The 22985-nt window shown below is 47.7% G+C and overlaps 2 protein-coding genes across 2 annotated transcripts in view; one reads left to right on the forward strand and one right to left on the reverse strand.

The window, feature by feature from the left end:
- Pdcd11 (programmed cell death 11) overlaps positions 1 to 16329 on the forward strand; it is a 43309-nt gene extending 26980 nt beyond the window's left edge. Inside the window, exons 22-36 of the mRNA XM_021650612.2 lie at positions 3056 to 3164; positions 4115 to 4204; positions 4380 to 4482; positions 4870 to 5047; positions 9342 to 9398; positions 9686 to 9808; positions 10880 to 11002; positions 11418 to 11703; positions 11848 to 11964; positions 12531 to 12680; positions 12845 to 13089; positions 13694 to 13862; positions 14208 to 14361; positions 14744 to 14909; positions 15118 to 16329. Of these exons, the coding sequence (XP_021506287.1) occupies positions 3056 to 3164; positions 4115 to 4204; positions 4380 to 4482; positions 4870 to 5047; positions 9342 to 9398; positions 9686 to 9808; positions 10880 to 11002; positions 11418 to 11703; positions 11848 to 11964; positions 12531 to 12680; positions 12845 to 13089; positions 13694 to 13862; positions 14208 to 14361; positions 14744 to 14909; positions 15118 to 15289 (2242 nt within the window). The 3' untranslated portion in view covers positions 15290 to 16329. The remainder of the gene's footprint in view (positions 1 to 3055; positions 3165 to 4114; positions 4205 to 4379; positions 4483 to 4869; positions 5048 to 9341; positions 9399 to 9685; positions 9809 to 10879; positions 11003 to 11417; positions 11704 to 11847; positions 11965 to 12530; positions 12681 to 12844; positions 13090 to 13693; positions 13863 to 14207; positions 14362 to 14743; positions 14910 to 15117) is intronic.
- A 324-nt stretch (positions 16330 to 16653) lies between these two features.
- Calhm2 (calcium homeostasis modulator family member 2) lies at positions 16654 to 22283 on the reverse strand. Its single transcript, XM_021650669.2, has 3 exons — positions 21950 to 22283; positions 19424 to 20134; positions 16654 to 17581 (listed from the first exon to the last, which is right to left on the reverse strand). The coding sequence occupies exons 2-3, from the start codon at positions 19976 to 19978 to the stop codon at positions 17165 to 17167; spliced, it is 972 nt and encodes a 323-aa protein (XP_021506344.1). The 5' UTR covers positions 19979 to 20134; positions 21950 to 22283; the 3' UTR covers positions 16654 to 17164.
- Positions 22284 to 22985: the final 702 nt, after the last annotated feature.

Here is a 22985-nt window from a genome sequence, read left to right on the forward strand (position 1 = left end):
TGGCTCCTTTTTTTTTTTTTAAAGCCATCCTAAGGCTAGTTAGAGGTGTGAAAATTAAAGTGAGCATAGATCAGTGGTTCCCAACCTCTGGGTCATGACCCCTTTTGGGGTCGAACAACCCTTTTAACAGGGCTCATCTGAAGTTCTACATATCAGATATTTATATAACAATTTATAACTAGCAAAATTACAGTTATGAAGTAGCAATGAAATAATTTTTATGGCTGGGAGTCACAGTCACCACAACATGAGGCACTGTGTTAAAGGGTCATAGCATTAGGAAGGTTGAGATCCACTGGCATAGAGGCTCATACCTGAAATCCTAGCACCTGGGAGGCTGAGGCCAGAAGATTCAAATTTAAGGCCAGGTTAGGCTGTAGAGTAAGAGCTTGTCTCACAAAACAAGAGTAAAATGTCAGCACTGTTTGCAGGTTTGCTAGTCAGCATCTAACAAAAAGAACATTTCTGTTCTCAACCCAGTTTTCTAGAACACAGTAATTCCTGACATAAGCACATAGCCAGGAATACCTATTCTTTCAGCACGTGCAACCTCAGAGTTTGGTGGCAGAAAACTGCTGTGTGAGTTCTGCAGAGTGGCATTGTGTGAGAGATCCTTGGGGAGGGCTGTGGTCCCTGTGGTGGTGTCTCCTATCTTCATAGTCTTTTTCTTTCTTTCCTTTTTTTTTTTTTTTTTTGAGACAGGGTTTCTCTGTGTAGCCTTGGCTGTCCTGGACTCAATTTGTAGACCAGGCTGGCCTCAAAGTCACAGAGATCCACCTACTTCTGCCTCCCCAAGTGCTGGGATTACAGGCCTGTGCCACCGTGCCCGGCTTGTGATATTATTTTTCAGTTAGCAACTTTTAATTAAGGTTGAGGACAAATTGTTTATTTGAACTATGGGTAGAGATCTCAAACTAATGGGTAATCCCAGGGATGTCAGTGACAGAAGGCCCCCTACAGTCCTCAGGAGTGCCAGGACATGTTGTCTGCCCTGTCCTGGGAGACTGGCATCAGTCAGAGTGGTACTACTTGGCTGTGGAAGTGTGCACCATGTCTAGGAATGATCGGATTTGTGAAGGGGATAGGAAATACAAAAACATAGTAAGAGACAATAAGGAGACAACCAGGACATCTTCCACCTCTCCGTGTCCCTGTATCACACTGTTACTTATTTCCATAAAAGACTCTGAGAAGTATAGTACCAACATAACAGTGGTATTTCTCTGGTGCTTTATCTTTTAGTGTTGTTATTATGTGTATGACTGTTTTGCCTTCCTGAACAAATTTGCACATGTGTGCCTGGTGCCTCAGAGGTCAGAAGAAGGAGCTGGATCTCTTAGAACTGGAGTTGTAGACAGTTGTGGCCACCATATGGGTGCTGTAAACTGACCTAGACCCTCTCTGTAAGCAAAGTGTTCTTAACCACTGAGTCATCTCTCCAGCTCCTAATATTTATGTTTTAAAATTAATATTTGGAAGTCAGGGTGAAAAGTGTTTACTTAGTGCATGGTACTTCCTTTTCTTTCTTAAAATTTTATTTTTGAAGAGGTCCATCTCCAGCTGATACCAGAAGTCAATAGAGGTCAGTAAGACCTCTAGTCATTCTTGCCTCTTGCATTAGTGCTCTTAGCTAAAACTTTTTACAGGAGAGGAGACACATTTCAGGAAGACATAGGTCTATGACCTCTTAAAGCATCGTTTTCTTTTCCTTTCTCTCACTAGTAGTTACACAGAATGAGTTATTGCAGTTTATTGTTAAGTGTAAAATACTGTGAATCAGCAATGTTTTATTTATGACCTGATCGGTGGTGGCGCACAGCCTTAGTCCCAGCACTTGGGGAGGCAGAGGCAGGGGGATCTCTGAGCTTGAGGTCAGCCTGACCGACAAATCAAGTCCAGGACATCCAAGGCTACACAGGGAAACCCTGTCTTGAAACCAAAACAACAACAAAACAGAAAATTTGTCTCAAAAAAACAAAAAAATATTTTGTTTTTCTTTCTTTTTTTGTTTTTTGTTTTTTGAGATAAGTTTTCTTTGTGTAGCCCTGGCTGTCCTGGAACTCGCTCTGTAGGCTAGGCTGACCTTGAATTCACAGAGATTTGCCTGTCACTACCTCCCAAGTGCTGGGATTAAAGGTGTGTGCCACCACTGCCCAGCTCAACAACATTTTCTGTTTTCTTTAGGTAAAGGCTGGCTTTTATTAATGGACTTTCTGCCCTCTGTGAGCTTTCTGTGTGTGCCAGGACTGGGATAAATAAAATTTGTTGCATTAAAAAAAAAAAAAAAGGTTTGATTAGATGGTTGTTGCTGAGTGGTAGAGTTCGTACCTACGATGTGCAAGGCCCTGGATTCCATCCCCAGCACTGCTGAAGAGAAATTTTTTGGGGAGATCAACTCACTTGGGGTCAGTTGAAATGAGAGAATTTACCCTGTGAAAGCACCAAACCGCACACACTCTCAGAATGATGCTGTACGTTTGAGCTTGTTTCTGGTCACTAAAAACTACAGGGAAATTCTTACAATGCCACAGCAAAAAGCACTGAAACTCACTCCACTGTGCTCATGCGTAATCGTTTCTTTTGGGTGGAATTACTGAGTCAGAATGTATATGCAGTTGCAGGTTTCTAGTGTAAGAAAAGTTTCCTCATTCACTAGTACATGTGACCATGTTTTGTGTTTTTAACAGCATCACTGCACAGTTGTATTGATGAATCTGTAGAGCAGGCTGGCCTTGAACTCAGATTAACCTGCCTCTTCCTCCTTAGTGCTGGGATTAAAAGCTGCGCCACCACAACCAGACAAAATAATTTTATTTACTAAATTTATGAAAGACTCATGAACTAGTTTGCCACTGGTTTAGATACAGATGATGACCCTGAAAAGAACGATTAGACCTGGGTTGATTATTGAGAAGATTCTTCAAGGAGAGAGATTGTCCATGAGAGTAGAAATAGTGGAGTCCTGTGCTGGTACTCTGTGGTCATTTGAAGGAGTTCTTTCAGGCTAGACTCTACCCAGTGGTTGGCTTTCTCTTTTTTGCCTTTCTGTAAACAGCGAGTTGAAGAAGGATAGCTACAGTGCTCTTAATACTCACTCTGTGAGCCCTATGGAGAAGATTAAGGAATATTCGGCTGGTCAGACTGTGACATGTTTCCTCAAGAAGGTGAGTAGTTGCTGCCCTCACTGCAGAGTTGACCTTCAGAGCAGAGTGGGTGAAACTGGAGCCAGAGACTCTGCACCGGGCACTCTGACTCTGTCCTACTATCACGTAGGGCTGTGGCTGGTGCGTGGCCTCTGCCCCTGCAAACCCATCTCTGGATTGGACCAGAATGTAAGAGTGCTGGCAGGGAGGACACAGGCCTCTACTAGTCTTCCTTCTATGTATGTTTTGGCTCTGGTCACTGACTCTAAGGAGATACTGTCCTTCAAAGGAGAAACCTTTGAAGAAACACCTGTTCAGCTGTGAGAGTTGGGCATATCCTTTTCTGTCAGATCTTTTCTCTGATATGTCACCTTCTCTGCCAGTCAATCAGACATCACTTTGAAACATGAGTGCTTCCTTCTACAAACTATCTTTCCCTTCTTTGTTTGGGATTAAAGCAGTGTACCACCTAAGCTTTCCTTTACCTGTAACTTGCTCTATACTAGGCTGGCCTTGAACTCAGATCTACTTGCCTCTGTCTCCTGGATTATAGGTGTGTTTGTATTCCAGCTGGATCACATGTACCTTGAAGGTCTTTGGGTGTGATCTCTTGCCAGGACATCCATGTTCTGAATTAAATACCTCTGCCCTCTTTGTCTGTTTTCCTTCTGCCTAAGCGCCCTTTAAGGGTCAGCATCTATCATTTTCCCTGTTGATAACCAGTATATTCCTATAGCATGTTGTGCTTCCTGCACACTGCTTGCAGCTCTAGTTATTTGCATGCACATTGACTGGGGTTGAAGCCCATGAGATGTGGTGGTGGGCAGGGCCACAATTACAATAGGATGATGGCCTGTCCCTTGGGGAAATGTGGGATTTTTGACATTTTCATCCTTTACAATGTTTTAAGAGTAAATTTTGTTGGTGGGTTGGGCAAGGGTACTTTTACATATCTACCCTGTCTTCCACAGTACAACGTGACTAAGAAGTGGCTTGAGGTGGACATTGAGCCAGACGTCCGAGGGAGAATTCCCTTGTTGCTCACTTCCCTCAACCTTAAGGTCAGTATCTGGAGAGAAGAGGTTACGGGGGAGGGGGATGTACATGAGCTACCTAAACTAATTGGGATTTGGTGATTTGGGAGGGACTTGCTATAGAGACTTATATTTTTGGATAAATGACAGACCTCTATGGAAACTTTTTTTTTTTTTTTTTTTTTTTTTTAAATCCTTTCAGGTTCTGAAACACCCAGACAAGAAGTTCCAGATTGGGCAGGCCATCAGGGCCACTGTGGTGGGCTCAGACAGCCCTAAGGCTTTCTTATGTCTGTCACTCATAGGTATGGAAAGAAGCGGTACCTGGATGGGGAGGTGTGTGCAGGAGGGGCTAGGGGGCCTGCTTCAGGTACTGCCAAGGTTAAAGCCCTTTGGTCAGAAAGCCAGTATAAAACTTTGTTGGAGGGTTTAGTTTGATTTTGGCTTTCTCTTGGGCTTTGTTCTCTGGCTTATGTGACTCTACCACTCTCTTAGATATCCTTTTTTCTTGACTTGGTTTTCTCAGGTTTTTTAGAAGGGATTATGTGTCACATGGCTGTGGGGTTCATGGCTTCAAGCTATGATGAGCCTACTCCATTTGGATGCCTCAAGGCTGGATGGCCTCCACCTCGGGCTGGTAGGCTGTAGTAGGCCAGACTGCCAGCTGCTTTCTTGTTTCCTCTTCCCACCAGGTCCTTACAAACTTGAAGAAGGGGAAGTAGCCATGGGCCGAGTGTTAAAGGTGGTGCCCAACAAGGGACTGACCATCTCCTTGCCCCTTGGGAAGATAGGGAGAGTCAGTTTATTTCATGTGAGTGACTCCTTCTCTGAGGCACCCCTGGAGGACTTCTTTCCCCAGAAGATTGTCAGGTAAGCCATGAAATTGGTGGAATTATTTTTAACTGATATGTGATATGTATGTGTGTGTCATTTTAGTCCTCCCACACACACAGAAAAATTTATAGATTTACTTATAATTGCTACCAAGTTGAACTGCCAAAACCTTTTCACTGGGATGTCCCATATTTATTAAAAATTCACACACAGATGAAGAGCGAAAAGCTACTGATACCTGATTTCTGTCCCTGTTCTCCTCTTGCAATCACATACTTAGATGCCTTTTGACCTGATGAGGAAAATGTCACTAAGACTTAGAATTACCACTAGCAGGAAGAAAGAAGAAAACAAAATGGAAATTGAAATGTTTCCATAGACCTTATGTACACAAGTGAGTAGGTCAGAGGACACTTGTGGAAGTTGGTTCTCTACTTCTGTGATGTAGTTTTGGGGCTTGAAGTCATTTGTTTCACCTTTACCCTTAAAGCTGCTGAACCACCTCTCTGGCCCCCAGGTAAATCCTTTTATTTGTTTTTGTTTTTTTGTTTTTGGTTTTTTTTTTTTTTTTAGATTTATTTATTATGTATACAGTGTTCTGCCTGCATGTCAGAAGAGAGCATCAGATCTCATTGTAGATGGTTGTGAGCCACCATGTGGTTGCTGGGAATTGAACTCAGGACCTCTGGAAGAGCAGACAGTGCTCTTCCAGCCCCCCACGTGAATTCTTAAGCATATTCTCTAGGTATCTTTTGACATAATTATCACAGGTTCTATGTGGATGGTGCCCAAGTTGCCATCAAATGGCCAATCAGATAGGCCTCACTTACCTCCTGTGAATAAAGGAATGGGCACAGGTAGTGTCGAGTTTCTTGTAGCCTGTTAACTTTCTACAATGATGTGGTTTCTTCACTCTACCAATAGAGGGTGCACTCTTGCAAGCATCTTCAATGACTAGTTTCTTGTATGTGGATTCGCCAGCAGTCAGCTTTAAAGAACCGTGGCCTAGAGACCTCGGTACTTACCTTCTCCTGGAGCTGGAGTCCCAAGAGCTAGGGATGACACTAATTAGAGAACAGCTGTGGTACTGCTTCATCTGAGAACATGACTGGTTTGAATTTTTGTTTGTTAGCATATAAAATAATGGATATCATTATGGCATTTTCTCAAGATCATTGTACCTTGCTAATACTCCTCGACTAGCCCACTTCTTCCCCCAGATAGTCTCCCTTCTGCTTGCATGTTATGGGGACACAGGACACAGTTAAGTCTAGATTCTGCGTACAAGCAAATATATGTAGCTCCTGTTGTCCATCCCCCCATTACCCTCTTTTGTTCGTCCCTCTGTTTCATTATTTTACTTTGTTTATACTGCACGTATGGGTGTTTTCCCTGAATATGTGTCTGTGAACTACATGTGTGCCTTGTACCCACAGAGGCCAGAAGAGGACATTAGATCATATGTAACTAGAGTTACGGGTGGTTGTGAGCAGCCATGTGAGTGCTGGGAGTTGAACCTGTTATTCTGCAAGAGCAGCCAGTGCTCATAATCGCTGAGCCATCTCTCCAGCTATCTTACCAGTTTCTAAAGGAAATGTGACTCTGTTTTTGGTTTATCGTGATGAACTTCAGTCACCCATTTTCCTACAAATGATGTAGTTTTATTCTTTATAATTAAGCAAGATTATACTTTTTGTATATATGACGTTTTCTTTATCTATTTACCTATTGATGAACATAAGCTGAAACCTTATTTATTTATTTTTTTACTGGAAAGAAAACCTGAAATATACGTTTCTGTCGCTTCTCCGGCATGCTTTTGCCATATATACTTTGACCTCTAATCTTTACAGACTTGAATATATCTCTGGTATAATTTTACTTCATTTAGTAGTAGAACTTCATTTTATTTGCAACTTGCTTTTTTCTCAAAGCAGTTTATCATGAATTTTTCCTTCATGCTAATATCTTGTTCTTACTCCTTATCTTTATTTGTATTATACTACTTTTATCTAAACTTACTTAGCCCATTCTCGTTGAATGTTGAAATACCGTCTCTGTGTGCATTTGAATGGTAGTACAACTTTGAAGTGTGCTTGTAGAAGTAAATTCCATGGACCAATTGATGGTAAACATTTTGCAAAATTGCCTATCATTTATAGTCCCTAATAGTGTAGGATTATTCTCCTCTGCTTTCTGGGTGCTGGAACTGTAAGACTGTATTTGTTTGCCTTTTTTGCTTTATATGTATGTGGGTTGCACGTATGTATGTATGTATGTATGTATGTGAACCATGTGCATGCTTGGCGCCCACAGCAGACACGAGAGGACATTGGATTCCCTCAACTGGAGTTCTACCATGTGGGTGCTAGGAATCAAACTCAGGTTCTCTGAAAGAGTAGCCAATACTTTTTAACCAGTGAGCCTTTTCTTCAGCCCAGACTAAATATTAATTTTTTTAATAAAAATTTTTATTTTCTAAATTTATTTTTTTTTATATTATGTACATTGGTGTTTTCCCTGCATATATGTCTTTATTAGGGTATAGATCCCCCAGAGCTGGAGTTGCAGACAGTTGTGAGCTGCTATGTGGGTGCTGGAATTGAACCCAGGTCCTCTAGAAGAGCAGCCAGTGCTCTTAACCTCTGAGCTATCTCTCCAGACCAATATTCTTAATTTTTATACCAGTCGTTGGATAGGCAAAAATTGATCTCTCATTTTAATTTACATTTCTTTTTTCTTTCTTTTAGGTAGACTTTAAAAAATATTTTTAGTTTATATGTATATGTAAATGCACCATGTTCATGCAGTGCCTGTGGAGGACAGAAGAGGGCTTTGGATTTGGAGCTGGAGTTACACAGTTACAAATTGCCATATAGGGGCTAAGAACCAAATGCGGGCCTTCTGCAAGACCAGCCAGTGCTTTTACTGCTGACCTATTTCTAGCCTGTTAATTTGATTTCTTATATTGTCTCTTCATGGTTTTTTTTTTGCTCTTGTTTTCCAAGCCAATTGCTCATTTTTATTTGAAACATTCATATTTTTAGTTTAAAAAATAATCATCTGTACGTGTTGTTTTGTAAAAGGATAGCAGCCTTGGGGGTGGGGACTTGATAAACTGTTTCAGGCACCCACAAAAAAACCTGTGTCGCAGTTCCCTTATGGCCGGTGGTTTTGTGCTGAGGCACAGACTCTTTCCTTATAGTTTGGGCTGGCCTCAAATTTGTGCTCCTCCCTAGAGCCTTCCAGGCACTAGAAGTACAGCTTACACCATAAGGGTAGCCTGAGAAAAGTAGCCTTGCAGAGCCAGATTTCAAGCTATGTGTCCTACTACCAGCCAAGACAAAGTTGGCTCATGGTAGAATGCATACCTCTGGGAGACGGGGACTAGAAAACAGTCATGGTCCACCTCCATCTCCAAGTCCCAGATACTGACATTTGCCGAAGTTGTCAACTGCTTATTGAAGCCAAACAGCACAGAAATGCACAGAGCCTCAGTGAGTCCGAGAGGTAACAGGTCATCTCTGGCTTGGTTCTGGAAGCTTACAAAATGAGGGTGTGGTTTTAGCAACATAGTCATTTTGAATACTTTTTCTGACAGCCAGACCCTGTGAGTAGCATGCAATTAGAATGCCCTTCATCTGTCAGATGTGGGAGGAAATAATTTGCCTCAAGGTAGCACCTGAAGTCTCCTTCGGCTTTGAAGACTCTGGTGCTTGTGAAAAGCGGATGTCTCTTATGAGAATGTTTTGCATTGAATTGAGGCCGTGATATTTTCTACCTCCATCCTCTCTGTTTCTAGTTAGTGAAAAAGGACTATGGATTACGGCTTTACCTGAGCTATTTTGGAAACCAGTGAGAGTCAATCTTGCTTTCCCTCTTCAAATTCTCTCTCTGCTCAGACCTCATTGGTCTGCCTGACAACCCTCACTCATTTGTTCCTTGGTCGTGTTTTTCCGTGGTTTTGCTGACTCTGGAAAGCCTAGTTAAGAATTATGTGGGGATGGTCTTATCTCTCAGCTCCTGACAGATCATGTTGCAATAAACTTGTGAGTTGAAGATGCCAGAAGCTGAGAATGCACCAACCACCTCTAATCACGCAAACCCTGACTGAGCAGCAACAGGGCAATGTAGCTCATCCATTCTATCACCTCATGGTCATGTGACTTGACTGGAGCTCTTCTTGCTGCCCAGCATTGTAAGAATATCCTACTGCATATCACCAACAGACAAAAGAGTAGAATTACTAAAGATTTGTTTGAATTTTCAGTTTATGCATCTGTCTCCAGAAACACTGACGTTTGAACATGCCCTCTTTTGCTTATTCCAGATGTTACGTCCTGTCTGCAGCACACCGTGTGTTGGCTTTGTCATTACGATCATCCAGGTGAGTGCTGGTGTTGGGGTGAAAAAGGAGAAGAAACAACTCAGAAGACTTAGGGAAGATTACAGTTACCTGTGACAGAACTCTGAGCGTCCTACCTTCTCTTCCTGTCTATTTAAGTGTGTGTGATGGGTTGGGGTTGGGACATTTGACATCCAGGCTCTTGTCTCTATAGATTCAGTCCTCTCAGAACAGAGGCAAAGTCTCCCACAATGTGATTTTTGCAGGTTTTCTGGGGGAAAAGTAGCAGTGGTTATAGATATATATGTACAAGCCTTGTATTCCCTTAGGACAAACAAAGAGACAAAAAGTAAAATAGAAGATCCAGAAATTGACTCCATCCAGGATGTCAAGGAAGGGCAGCTCCTGAGGGGCTACGTGAAATCTGTCCTGGGAAGTGGTGTGCTCATAAGGTGAGTAGTGTGAGGTACAGAGACCCAGGTGCTTTCCTGGCCTGCCTTCTTGGCTTTGGGCTTGCTGTCCCTCCCTCCCCCACCCCCCGTCAACTGGCTAAGAATAGAGGAGAGCTTATATGTTGTCAGTTTTTAAAATTGCAATTTTAAATACTTATTTTTATCTTTTTAGTGTTCTGCCTGCATTTTGTATATGTGCACCATGTGTGTTCCTGGCACTGTGGCTGGGAGCCAAACTTGGGTCCTGAAAGAGCAGCCAGTGCTCTTAAACATGGAACAGTCTCACCGCTCCCAGAATGCCTTTGTTCTTTTGTTTGTTTTGAGTTATTTCTTATTTGGTGTTTGGAAAATTAATGATATTTTTAGTTTCAGATTCTGGATTTCCTCTGATTCTGTTTGATCATGATTCTTTGTTGTGCCATTGTTTATTTATCTTTCTGTCTATTTATTTACTTATTTAGTGGTCAGGTTCTCGTTATGTAGCTTCTGTTGTCCTGTCACTCACTCTATAGACCGGGCTGGTCTGGAACTCACTGAGATCCACATGCCTCTGCCTCCTAGTGCTGTGATAAAGGGCGTGAACCACCACACCCAGCTTCATGATTCTTCATATGATTAGCACCAGTGTGTTGTATTCCCTGCTCTCCTGTCTCCTCTCTTCTCTGTGTCTGTTTAGCAGTTTGTCATTTAGACATCATGGAGCTATAGTGGATAAAAGCTAACCTGGGGAGTTGGGTGTGCTAGTGCACTGCTTTAATCGCAGTACTCCTGAGGCAGAGGCAGGAGGATCTCTGAGTTCCAGGCCAGGCAGGGCTATATAGCTCAGTGATGGAGCCCTTGCCTAGCTCGCCTAGGTTGGATTTTCAGAAGCTCAAACCAAATCCGAATTCATAGCTTCATTATACATGATAATTTTTTTAGTTTCCAAGACCATCTTTATCCTCCTGGGTGCTGTGAACAGTGTCTCATACATCCTATCAAAACTTGAGGCCATGTAAAAGTGGGGACACTGGGTGTGGTTGGGGTTGTGTTGTATTTGTACCCACAGGACTCTTGTCTGTCTCCTTTCAGCCTTGGGCCTACAGTTATGGGTTTAGCCCAGTACTCCCATGTCTCTCAGTGTAGCCCACCTGAGAAAGAGCTTTATGACAGATATCTCCCTGAGGGAAAGCTGATCACTGCCAAGATCCTAAGGTAGGTGTCTTTTCTCCCTGCCCTCTCTGCCCCTCTTTGTTTGGTGTGAACCAGACCCCTTTCTCTAGGGAGCCCTGCCCAGGGAGGAGTTTTTGAGGTAAACTCGGAACATAAAGGTGTGGGTGGTGATGCATTCATGTGCTGCTCAAATGAGTGAAAACCCTTTATTTGAAGCATTTGACCTCAGCTCCAGCCCTAGCCCAGAGTAGACACGGCCTCAGTTGTTGATGAAGCAGGTCCATCCTGGGTGCTCCCTGACTTTTTCCATGAGCAGATGAAATGTGTAAATCGCAGATACTAAGCATCCCAAAACATGTGGGGCAGGCCTAGACTTCTGATGAGGTGAGCTCTGACAGCCTGTGGTGCCAGTCACCTTCTAGCCTTACTCCTTGCCTTTCTTCTCTTCCTGTATTAGTGTGAACCCCAAGAGGAACCTGATAGAGCTGTCACTCCTTCCCAGCGACACTGGGAAGCCGGATGTGTTTTCTGCCTCCCCAGAACCAGAACAAGAAGTGAGGAAAGGAGGGGCTGAGGAGGACCTAAAAGGAGAAGAAAAGAAGAAAAAGAAGCAAAAAAGGAAAAAGAAGAATCAGAAGGAACAAGAGAAGTCGGAGTTGTCCAGCCAAGAGAAGAAAGAGTCCCAGAAGTCACAGAGGAATGGGCAGGGCAAGCGGGAGCGCCAGGAATCTGCAGATGAGCAGGTAAGTCCCCTTCCAGGGAGGATCACGCCTCTCCTCACCCATAAGAAGTGTTTGAGAAGTGAGCTGCAGCTGCCCAGCCTTCTCTCGTGGAGGCACCGGCAGGGCGAGGAGAAACTTTGTATCCTACACCCCCAACCATTTCAGGAAAGAGTGAGCAAGAGGCCAAAGAAGTTTGGGCCACCGGAAGAGGATGACAGTGGTGTGGAGGTGTACTACCGGGAAGGAGAGGAGGACATGGAGGGGCCGAAGGCGCTGCCTGCGGTAAGGGCCACCACTGAATTGGAGCAGAAGGGTTTTCGGGGAGGAGCTCCTTGCCTTCCTCCCACAGCTGTGCTATCCCAGTCCCATCCTCATTACCTCATTTTCTATAAAACAGTGGGTGATGAAGGGTAGTTACCTCAGCCAGTCTAGCTGCTTGAGGACAGGGTCTGTTAACACTAATAACATGTTTATCAAGAACTGAATGAAAGAGGTGGGCAGATGAGAATGCACAGCCTGCATGAGCCCACGCTCTTCACAAGTGGAAGCTTGGTGCTTGGGTAGGGAGGACTACGTGAAGTTTCAGCCATGGAACAGAGCTTCTTCGCTCTTGTCAACCCCTGCCACCTTCTCTGTAGTTCTATTCTAGACCCCTCCTGTGTGGGTGTGGTGTGGGTGTGCGTGTATGTTTGTGTGCTTGCACGTGTGTTACATTTTATAAAGTCATTGTCTGATTGATTTAGAAAGATCATTTTTAAGTCACTCTTGTCCCCTCAACGGCCGGGAGGTTGGGTAGGTACAGGGAACAGCCTGGCCCCTGCTTCCTTCAGTTTTCTGTGATTCTGCAGGGAAAGCAGAAAAAGCCCACAGAGGTGCCCCGGCTGCAGCTCTCTTCAGGCTTCATTTGGGATGTGGATCTCGATACTCTAACTCCAGCCTTACCATTCAGAGGAGAGAGCTCAGACAGCGAGGAGGATGAGAAGCCACAGCCAGCCAAGGTATTTCTAAGGCTTTGTTTCTTTGGCAGAGACTCCTCAGTCCCCGACTCCTTTGCCCTCTTCTGGCCTAGGTGCCTTCCTGGAGATCATGGATTGACCTATGAACCCATGATTTCTACCTCGGATCCCCAGATGATTCACTTTTCTTTCTTCCATAACAAAAGAAAAAGGGCAAGAAAGAAAGGGAGCTGGAGAGGCAGAAGGCAGAGAAGGAGCTGTCGCGCATTGAAGAGGCACTCATGGACCCGGGGCGGCAGCCAGAGTCGGCTGATGAATTTGACCGTCTGGTGCTGAGCTCTCCCAACAGCTCCATCCTGTGGCTGCAGTACATGGCTTTCCACCTGCAGGCCACTGAGATTGAGAAGGCCCGGGCTGTAGCTGAGAGGGCCCTGAAGACCATCTCCTTCAGGTGTGGGCTTTGGCTCTCCCACTTCGTTTTGGGTTACAGATCTTCCTGGTAGTAGTAGCCCATGGTCTTTCAGGCTCACACTTGTAAGTGTAGCCACTTGAAACAGATCACTCATTCATACTTTATGTTCCGCTTCGATGAAATCACCATGACGACGTTTACAGTCTCTGTGTGCCAGCAAGGTTCCCATATAAAACAAGCAGAGCAGGGAGAACTCAGCACTTACTCAGGGAAGCCTATTCTCGGCAGAGTGGAGGTAGCTTTCTGAAGCTGGTGTAGAGGGATGACAGTCTGATGCTTTGCCTTCTTCACTGTGGGGGAGAGTCAGACCCAAGATTCTGTTACAGTTGAACATAGGCCCACTTTGTAATCTGAGGCTTCCTTCCCAGAAGGGGGGGTGTGATCAGGGGAGCCCCAGACTTGGCAGTAAGATATAGGGGAGCACAGGTTCCCCTTACAGTGAGCTGCAGTGGGGGCAAAGGGTTTCAGTATCTGTATTTACTGGTGGGATCGAGGATGTGATTGTTGCCTGGGAGAAAGAAATAGTTCATAGGTATCCAGTGCTGAGTTGATGGAACTTGTGTTCTGCCTACTCCACCTCCAGAGAGGAACAGGAAAAGCTGAATGTGTGGGTGGCACTGCTGAACCTAGAAAACATGTACGGCTCTCAGGAGTCCCTGAACAAGGTCTTCGAGCGAGCTGTGCAATACAATGAGCCCCTCAAGGTTTTCCTGCATCTGGCTGACATCTACACCAAGTCTGAGAAGTTTAAGGTAGGTGTCAGGGCCTAGGGCCAGCAGTCTGTGAGGATCCCACCTTCTGGGTTCCCCATGCTATCACATCCCAGCCTCATAGGCCCTTTCCCTTCTTCCTCTTGCTAGTCTCACGTCTGTCTTTATCCAAGGCAGAGGTGAGAATATATGGAGGGATTACTATGGAAGCCCCAGTATTTTGTGTCACTGCATTGTGTTCTCCTGAAGATCCTCCCAGGTTCCTTAGGCCCCTAGAATTAGGAACTTGGCAGCAGTGAGCCAAGCCTACCTTCCATGAACATAGCCTATCTTTGATATCTCTCTCAAGTGCTACACTTTTCTTGGCTTACCGTGTCTTTCCCACAGGAAGCTGGTGAGCTGTACAACCGGATGCTGAAGCGTTTCCGGCAGGAGAAGGCAGTCTGGATCAAATATGGTGCCTTTGTTTTGAGGAGGAGCCAGGCTGGGGCCAGTCACCATGTGCTGCAGCGAGCCCTGGAGTGCCTACCCACCAAGGAGCGTAAGTGTTCTTCCCACTTCCTGAGCACACTCAGGACTGGTGCCTGGGAGTGACAGTTGTCATCTTGTAAAAGGTGGGGTTGCTTCTGACTTAGTAAAGCTGATGGTGTGCTCATGAAAACCATGATGCATGCTGGGCTCCAAGGACGGAGGAGCAAAAGCAATCAGCCTTTATTCTGTCATCTATGACCCAAGAATAAGGGGTATCTGGAAGGCTCGTGTACTTGGCTCCAAACCCACAATGTTCTTTTGAGGTTTTGTCTTTATGTCCTGGATCTTGGCCCAAGAGCAATGAATCGGACTAAGCTTGTCTCTGTAACATACTGTGCTGTGGCGAGGGGTCCTTGGAATTGACTTGGCTCTGACCTGTCCTTTCTCCACAGATGTAGACGTGATTTCCAAATTTGCCCAGCTAGAGTTTCAGCTGGGGGACCCAGAGCGGGCTAAAGCCATTTTTGAGAACACACTAAGCACCTACCCAAAACGCACAGATGTCTGGTCAGTCTACATCGACATGACCATCAAGCATGGCAGCCAGAAAGAAGTCAGGTGAGGGGGACAGCAGACCAGGGCTGACTCCTGCTGGTGTGGGGTAGGAGGGCTTTGGCTATGTTGATGCTTAGCTGCCCCATGGCAGCCCCAGTTGTCTGACTTGATACATATTAGAGGGACCTAGTGCCTGAGAGCAAGTTGGGAGCGTAGCCGGAGTCTTGTGATATGGACCCTGAGGGAATTGCTTCCCTGCTCTCCCTCATAGGGACATCTTTGAGCGGGTCATCCATCTGAGCCTGGCCCCTAAGAGGATGAAGTTCTTCTTCAAACGCTACCTGGACTACGAGAAGCAGCACGGCACTGAGAAGGATGTGCAGGCTGTCAAGGCGAAGGCCTTGGAGTACGTGGAGGCCAAGAGCTCAGTGATGGAAGACTAGTAGCCACAGACTCCACTGAACACTGGTTGCAGCAGGCGCCTGGATGCTGGGAACATTGCCTGGAGACTATTACGACTGTTTACATGCTGCTTTTTTACAGCATGCCTGCAGGCTTGTGATGTTCAAGGAAGGGAGAGAGGAAGGCAGACTCGGCTTACTGGTGCCAAGTTTCTCATCCTGTCAGAATAAAGAATTCTGGGAGGCTTTCCCGTTCAAAAAAAAAAAATTCTTTTGAGACAGGGTTCTTACTCCATGGCCCTGACTGGCCTGGAACCTATTGTGTAGACCTGGCTGGTCTTGGACTCAGAAATCCACTGCCTCTGCCTCCCAAGTGCTGGGATTAAAGAGGCATGTGCTATCATTTCTTGCTTTTAAAAATATGTTTATATATTTTTTTAATTTAGGGTGCTATAGATTGAGCCAAGGCCTTAAACATGCTAAGCAAGTGTTCTTTCACTAAACTGTACCCTAGCCATTGAGGTTTTAAAGCTCTTGTTTTGTTTTATATAAAATGTCTTCCTTTGCCTTTCTTGGGGTTGCTCAGTGTTTTCAGGCAACAGGCTCTTAGGCTTCCAGAAAAAAACAAGCATTCCTCTTTCAGGAGTGTTTGCTGCAGTCTAAGAACAGAAAGGCAAATGACAGCAGATTTTGTGGTCAGGATCCCACTTTGTCCCTTGGCAAGCTCTCAGTCCACACCTAAGAGGTGGGTAAGGTGGGTAAGTCCACACATCCTGTGGTCCAGAGGTCCAGGCATTGTGTCAGCTCAGCCTGTACCATCTGCCCTGTTGTGGAGCCTGGGATGCTGAGATGGGAGGACAGAGGAAGAATCCTGGGGGGTGGGGGAACGACGGGACTGGGAAGCTGAAGCTACTTAGGACAGCTGAAAGGACTGGTTTATTTGCCTACTCCCCCAGACTCACCATGGCCCAGTCACCCCACCTCCTCAAATCTGGCACGACCTGGCATTCTGAGATGCTAGCACAGACCATCTTTTTTTTTGGCTTGGGCCTAACGGAAATTAAAAAGCTTTCTCTGACAGAGCCTAAGATGTTCTGTGAATTTTCTGTGGGAAATGGCTGGGTTGGATGCCGGGGAGCAGACGAGGGAGGGCATGAGGTTTTAGAGTATGAAGGTAGTTGGTGCAGGGCTAAGAGGGCATGGGCTTTAGTGCTAAGTCTGGCTGCAGGGTCTTCTGGTGTTTCCAGCTGAGTGTCCCTCTGCAACTCGGACCGCCAGTCAGCCCTTCGGCAGGGCATGTGGTACACCTTGCATTGCTGCCATTTTTGTGGCCCCCCAGTCCTGTCCCACCTCCTATCACAGTGGGCTGAGTGCCCTTGTCAATTGTGCAAACACCAGTCTAGGTCTTTAAAGTAAGAAAAGCTTTATCAAAAAGTTTAAATGTATAAAATCAAGCCAGAGGTATACAGTGGAGGCAGCTTCCTAGCCACACACCAAGGAGCTAGGTGCCCCTATGCAATTAGACACAAATTAACTGCACAAAGCATTCAACGAGCCCCCACAGTGGGCAGTACTGTCACCAGGCTCCACCAGCTGATGCTTCTCAGCTTGAGGCCCACCAAAGGTCATCCATGTCATACTTAAGGACCAGCTCTAGAAAAATCTTAACCTGTGTGAACCACGCCCACTGGTGGCCGCAGGAGACATGATTTCAGCAAGTCTGGGAAGTCAGTCTCACCACCCCTACCACCCACCACTGCCAATCTCTGGGCCATGTGGTCCACAGGATCTTTACAAACTTAGTTTTATGTCCCCTTGGTCTGTGCCTGGAAAAAAAAAAATCACCTGGTGCTGAGGTGAGCATGCTGTGAACGTTAGTTTGGGACTAAGCACTTCCACTTGCAAAGAAGCAGGCTTCTAAGAGGTGAGCAGGGCCATCTCCACATTGTCAGGGGCTGTACCATTACCTGTCAGACCCTGGGCCCACTTGTGCAGGCGGCTGTACAGTGGGAGGCCCTGGTTCTCACGGTACAAATAGACCCCAGTAATAGCATTCCACTGTGGTCGTGGCTGTGTGCCTTCCACCGGGAACTTGGTGACCAGCTCTTCATCATCCTTGTTGAGAGCCACAAAGCCAAAGAAACGGCGCACGTTGTTGGCAGCCAGCACCCTTGAATGCACCTCTACCGTCCGCTGGAACAGCTGGTCCTCGTTGGTGCGGTACTGAGCCCAGTAGGCCTCCTGGCGGTAGCTGAGTGGCGAGCAGTAGTGTTTGAGGCACTTGGTCAGGAACACCAGGATGGCTACCACACCGATGAGCAGCCATCCAAAGAGCTGGGCAGAGAAGAGGCAGGGCTCAGGGAGGGCCCAAGAGCCGCCTGGACCCTGCCTACCCGTGGGGACAGAGAAAAGAGAAACAGATTCTGCTCTGTGGGCAAGCAGGACTTCCTCTTTTCTATTCTTAATCCCCTTAGGCCACATACTGCTGTGTGTTCCTTCTGCCTTTTTTATTCTTCAGCCCCAAGGGTGCACTCCACCAAACCCATCTCAGGAGCCAGGAGTTGAGCTCAGTGACAGAGCACATGAGACTCTCCCAGCCACAAAAAAAAAAAAAAAAAAAAAAAAAATTCAAACTGTCGGTTGGCTCTGATGCCAAGGTTTCACAGGCCTCATCCTCTCTTGTTGCTGTTTAAAGAATTGTTTTAGATTTTGTACTTTTCAGGGGAGGGAAGGGGTGTATATGTGTTGGGGGTTAAGTATATATGTTGGGGGGTCTGTATCTGTGTGTTGGGTTGTATAGTGCTGGGGGTTATGTATATCTGTTGGGGGCTGTATATGTGTTGGGGTTGTATAGTGCTAGGGTTACATGTATAAATGTCGGGGGGGTTGTATATGTGTGTTGGGGTTGTATAGTGTGTTGGGGCTATGTATGTGTTGTGGGTTATGTATATATGTAAGTGCAGCTTAGAAGAGGGCATCAGATTGGAGTTACAAGGAGCTGTGACCCCCCTGACCCGAGTGCTGGGAACTGACCTGAGTGCTGGGTTCTCTGTAAGAGCAATACTCTGTCTTAACTACCAAGCCATTTCTCCAAATCCCTCCTTTTTCATTGAGACAATGGTCCAAATGGTCCCAACTGACCCTTACTTTACTCTGTAGCTAAAAATGACCCTAAACTCCAGATGCTCCTACCTTTACCTCCCTAGTACTGGATTACAGGCAGGAAGCAGCACAGGCAGCTAGCTTAGGTTCCTTCTTCCCCCCTCTCTTCCTTTTTTGGTATGCATGAGTGTTTTGCCTGCATATGTCTATATACTATGTGTGTGCCTAGTGCCCTCAGGAGGCATCAAGTCCCCTGGAACTGGAATTACAAGTGGTTGTGAGCTACCGTGTGGGTGCTGGGACTTGAACCCAGGTCCTCTGCACTCTTAGCCCCTCAGCCTTCTCTCCAGCCCCTAGCTTAGGTTTTTTATGTTTTCAAGGAAAGAGACCCTTTAGAGTCCCTTGCACTTCTTCCTGTCTCCCTCATCCTCTACTTCCGAGTTCACATGCAGTTCAGATGGCTGCTTCTGACCATTCTTTTGACCCCTTTTCCCTTGACCAATCTCCAGACAGGATGCAGGGAAGGCCGCAGCTAGGCCCAAGCAGTGGTAGCCTGCCTCTTGCTGGCCTGCCTCGCTCGAGTGAGGCTGACTCAGTACTGGGACGGGAATATGTTCATCCTGGAGTCAACCAGGCTCCACTAGCAACTCAAAGCCCACACGGGTATTTCTGAGGTGGCCTGCAGCGGCCCATGCCCAGTCAAGCTAGGGTAACGATAAGCTCACCAGGCAGATCGAGAATGGCCCTGGGTGTTATAGGATGGTTTCTCACCAGGATTCCAGGCGGTACTCTCTTATGCTCAAAACTGTAAGGCCTGGAAGCGGCCTGGAAGCGGAGTCTAGTGGCAGAGCACGTTTGGCATTTGTGTGGACTTGGATTCACTTGCCAGCACCCAAAAGCAAGTCACACGTTCTTGCGATGAGTTGACTCTTGCCCACGGGTGGTTCTGCTCTGGTGCCTTATTCTGGAGCTCCCCTGGAGAGGTGCCCGTTTTCACACATGCCATGGGGTACCGCCCCACCGGCTACCGCTTTGGGAGGGACGAAGAAGGCTGCCCTTCCCACAGCTCCTTACCTGGGACTCGTACTTGAGCCTGCGGCTGACCTCGTCTCGGAAGCCCGACAGGTTGGCGGGGCCCTCTCCGCAAGGGAACCTGGCTAGGATCTCCGTGGCATGATCTGGGGGGAAGCCTTCGTCCCCAGCTGTGAGTGAGGAGGGGTCCACAAACTCACTGAGAGCACAGACGTAGGCCTCCCCTCGAAGCAGGGAGATGACAGACCAAGTGACAGGAGCCACAGCGGCACGGCCCAGGATGGAGCTCAGGAGGAGGAAGTTGGGGGCAGCGGAGCAGTTCTTGGCCCTCCGATACTGGCACTCAGCAACCAGGTTCCAAGTGTGGTTGTTGAGGATGACTCCGATGAGGAAGAGCGCCAGCGCAGGCACTCCAATTGCTGTCAGCCCATACAGGTAGTTCCGGGCAGGTGAGCAGGGACAGTGGAAGGCCACCACAGAGAACAGCTCCTGACTGCCCACCGTGCCCAGGGCCACCAGCCCATTGAAAATCATCACATCCTTGCTCTTGAAGAAAAGAGACAGGAAGCGGAAGTTCTCTGCGATCAAGGCCGCCATGGTGACTGGTGCGCTAGGGATGGGTTGCTTAAGAGGAGGCAGAAGAGCACAGAATTGATGGCTTCTGGAGAAACTGGGAAGGCGTGCAGGCAGGACGACATCGGACAGCAGAGCATGGTTATGCCATTTTATCACAGTTGGCTGAACTGGTGCTTCCTGTGAAACACAGATGACTGATAAATGTTTGTCTCTGAGCACAGGCTTAAGGATGCTGCTATGGTCAAGCGGGTGGGGCAGGAGGGAGCCCAGGGCCGCCACAGAAATGGTGGTAGCCATGGTTGCCTAAGGTCCTGCAGGTGCCAGATGCCCATCCTCACAAGTCTCTGTACGTAGTCCCTGGGATTCTGATGGCATCCTTGTGTGCCTGCCTCCCCCCACCTCAGCACAGAGGACATGGCGTCCTGGGGGTGAGCCCCTGGCCAGGACCACATGTGAATAAATGGCAGGCCTCAGATTCAAGATCACATCTGCCTGCTCTGAATACTTTAAAATCTTTTTGCCGCTGGTAAGAAGAATCTACCTTCTTACCAGGAGGATTTAGAATGGCTGGTGGTGTTAGGCAAGTGGGATGAGTTCTCTCTGGGATTCCAGGTGGTACAAATATGCTAAGGATCTGGGACAATTTGGAGGGTGTGCTATGGGTAACAGCTGTAGGGGCAGTCCTAGTGGACAGGACAGACTGGAGCCCGGGGGCTGGATCAGCGGCAAGCCTGGCACAGGATGCCAACATCCTTGGGTGCACAAAACCCTTCCGTGTTGAAGACCTCGGGGCTCAACACACTTGGTGTCTTTTCTCCAGACCCCTGTACTCAGCTGTGAGGGTAAGTCACTGTGGCCCCTGAGCGCTTCCTTAATGTTAGGGGACATTAAGTGATGTTTGATGGTAGTTGAACATCTGAACCACTTATCCTGTCAGTTCTACTGGCTGAGGATGATTCTCCTGTTGGCAAAGACCAGAAAATCAAGACCTGAAGGGGACAGGGTGTCTTGCTGAAGCCAGGCAAATCTGGAGGAGCCAGATTTGAGAATACTTAGAAAGCGGACAAAATAAATTGGAGCCAAATTAGCTCCCCCTGTTCACAACCTCCTTCAGACCTGGCACCCCTCACACCCTCCCTATCCAGCAGCCTGCAGAAGCTCTGCTCCTAAAGGCCTAGGCCAGAGACCTCCAGCACCTGCCAGTCTCATGCCGCCTTGGTGGGATTCAGGCTCACCCTCCCTTGTCAGCCCTCCCCTGACTCTTGACTACAGTAGTGATGGCACTGGGCCAGAAGTGCCCATGGCCTCAGGCTCTTTGGAAGTTTAGCCCTAATTCCCTTCCCAGGCTCCACCCACACACCCAGAGAGACAGGCAGGGTGTGGCCCCGTGTCCACCCCCATCAAGTGAATGAAAAACAAAAATGCTCCGGACCAGAGGAAGCCTGGAAGTGTAGAGAGGGGTTAGGCTGTGCAGAGAGGAAGGGAGGGTAGGGACGCCTGCGCTGCCTTTTTCTGTTTCATATACACATCCCTTTTCAACTGTTGCTGCCTCTGCCAAGGATACCAGATGGGCACAGGCGGGGCCATCTGGACCCAGGAGAAGGGAGGAACATTTGACTCCCCAGCTCGGAGCCCAGAGTTCCTGAATAATCCCACAAGGAAGGGACTCCATCCTGTTAGTGGCGAGAAACTGGCTAATGGCAACCCCACCTCTTCCTTTCTTCCTTCTTGGGGGCTAGGCACCCATTAGCTCCTTGTAGTGGCCCTGAGTTCAGTGCTGGGTACAAGATGCCTGATAGCCAGGGTAATTAGCAGAGGCTGGACCAAGCCATCTTCTGAGATTATTATGCCAGGAAGCTAGAGAGGGGAGTGGGAGCAACACTTCCTCGTCCTCCCTGGGCATCTCTCTCCAGAGAATCCCTGGAGGCTGCCTGGGACCAACCAGCAAGCTCCTTTAACACCTGCACGCCCCAGGGAGGGGCCCCTCCTTACCTAGGGGTGGTTGCAGGCATCCGTGGCCTTGGCTTCCTAGTGGAATGACAGCAGTGTGGGACTGCAGACACAGGGACAGGCTCCAGGCTCCAGGCCACAAAGCAAAGTGGCCTCACGGGGGGGTTCGCTGCTCCTGCACCAGGGGCCGGGCGTTTGAAAGCAACAGAGCTTTGGACCCGGTCACAAAAAGACCTCCGGGCGGCTACAGATGAAGTACAGGCATCTGAAGACAAATTTAACTCCAGAAAAGGAGAGAAAGAAACGGTGGAACTTTCTTTCTCGCCAGCGAATGGAAAAACAGGCTCCTGGCGCCAGGCAGAGGAGGGCGGGCTGCTGAGGGGCGGCGCGAGACAGAGGAAGTAAGAGAAGCGGTCGGTCTCGGATGCCGCGTCCTGTCCCAGCCCGCCTCTGGGCCCGCTGTGGCTGGTCCTACTGGCCCTGCCTTGACTCTACCTTGTTGCACCCCTCGGGGGCCATCTGGGAAGTCTAGGCAGGAGCCAGGCAGGGCCCTCCAGGAGCTCTTGCCCAGGCTTGTTCTCCGGGCAACAAGTTTGAAGAACATCCCCCATGCTTGACACCCACCAGGCAGAAGCTGCTGGAGAGGAAGTGTTCAGGCTTGATGATGATGCTCCAGAATACAAACGGTCAAGACCGGGGTCCCCTCTGCCCTCCCTTCCCTGAGCACCCTGCCTTTGTACCAGCCATTCCCAGAAGAGGCTCATCCCACCGCAGCTGAACAGATACTGTCCCTATCCTCTGTACAGCTGACAAGTGAATGGAGGAATCTGGGGATCCTCTGAGGCTCCTAGGGCAGAGGCTGGTCATAGGCAGAAATTAAAGGGGAGCAGGTTTCTTAAACTGCGCTGCCGGTCCCTAGAGTGGCCCTGAGCTCTTATCTCTGGGAGCTCACAAGCAAGAGAGTCATGAGTCAGGGACACTGACAGGGAGAATGCCAAGATGGACCCAGAGGCTCCTAGGACTGAGAGAGATAGCCCTGGGCCATCAGTTCTCCAGGGCTGTGACAGTGGGATTCACA

This window comes from Meriones unguiculatus, chromosome 1 (genome assembly GCF_030254825.1).
Source record: "Meriones unguiculatus strain TT.TT164.6M chromosome 1, Bangor_MerUng_6.1, whole genome shotgun sequence".
NCBI lineage: Eukaryota > Metazoa > Chordata > Mammalia > Rodentia > Muridae > Meriones > Meriones unguiculatus.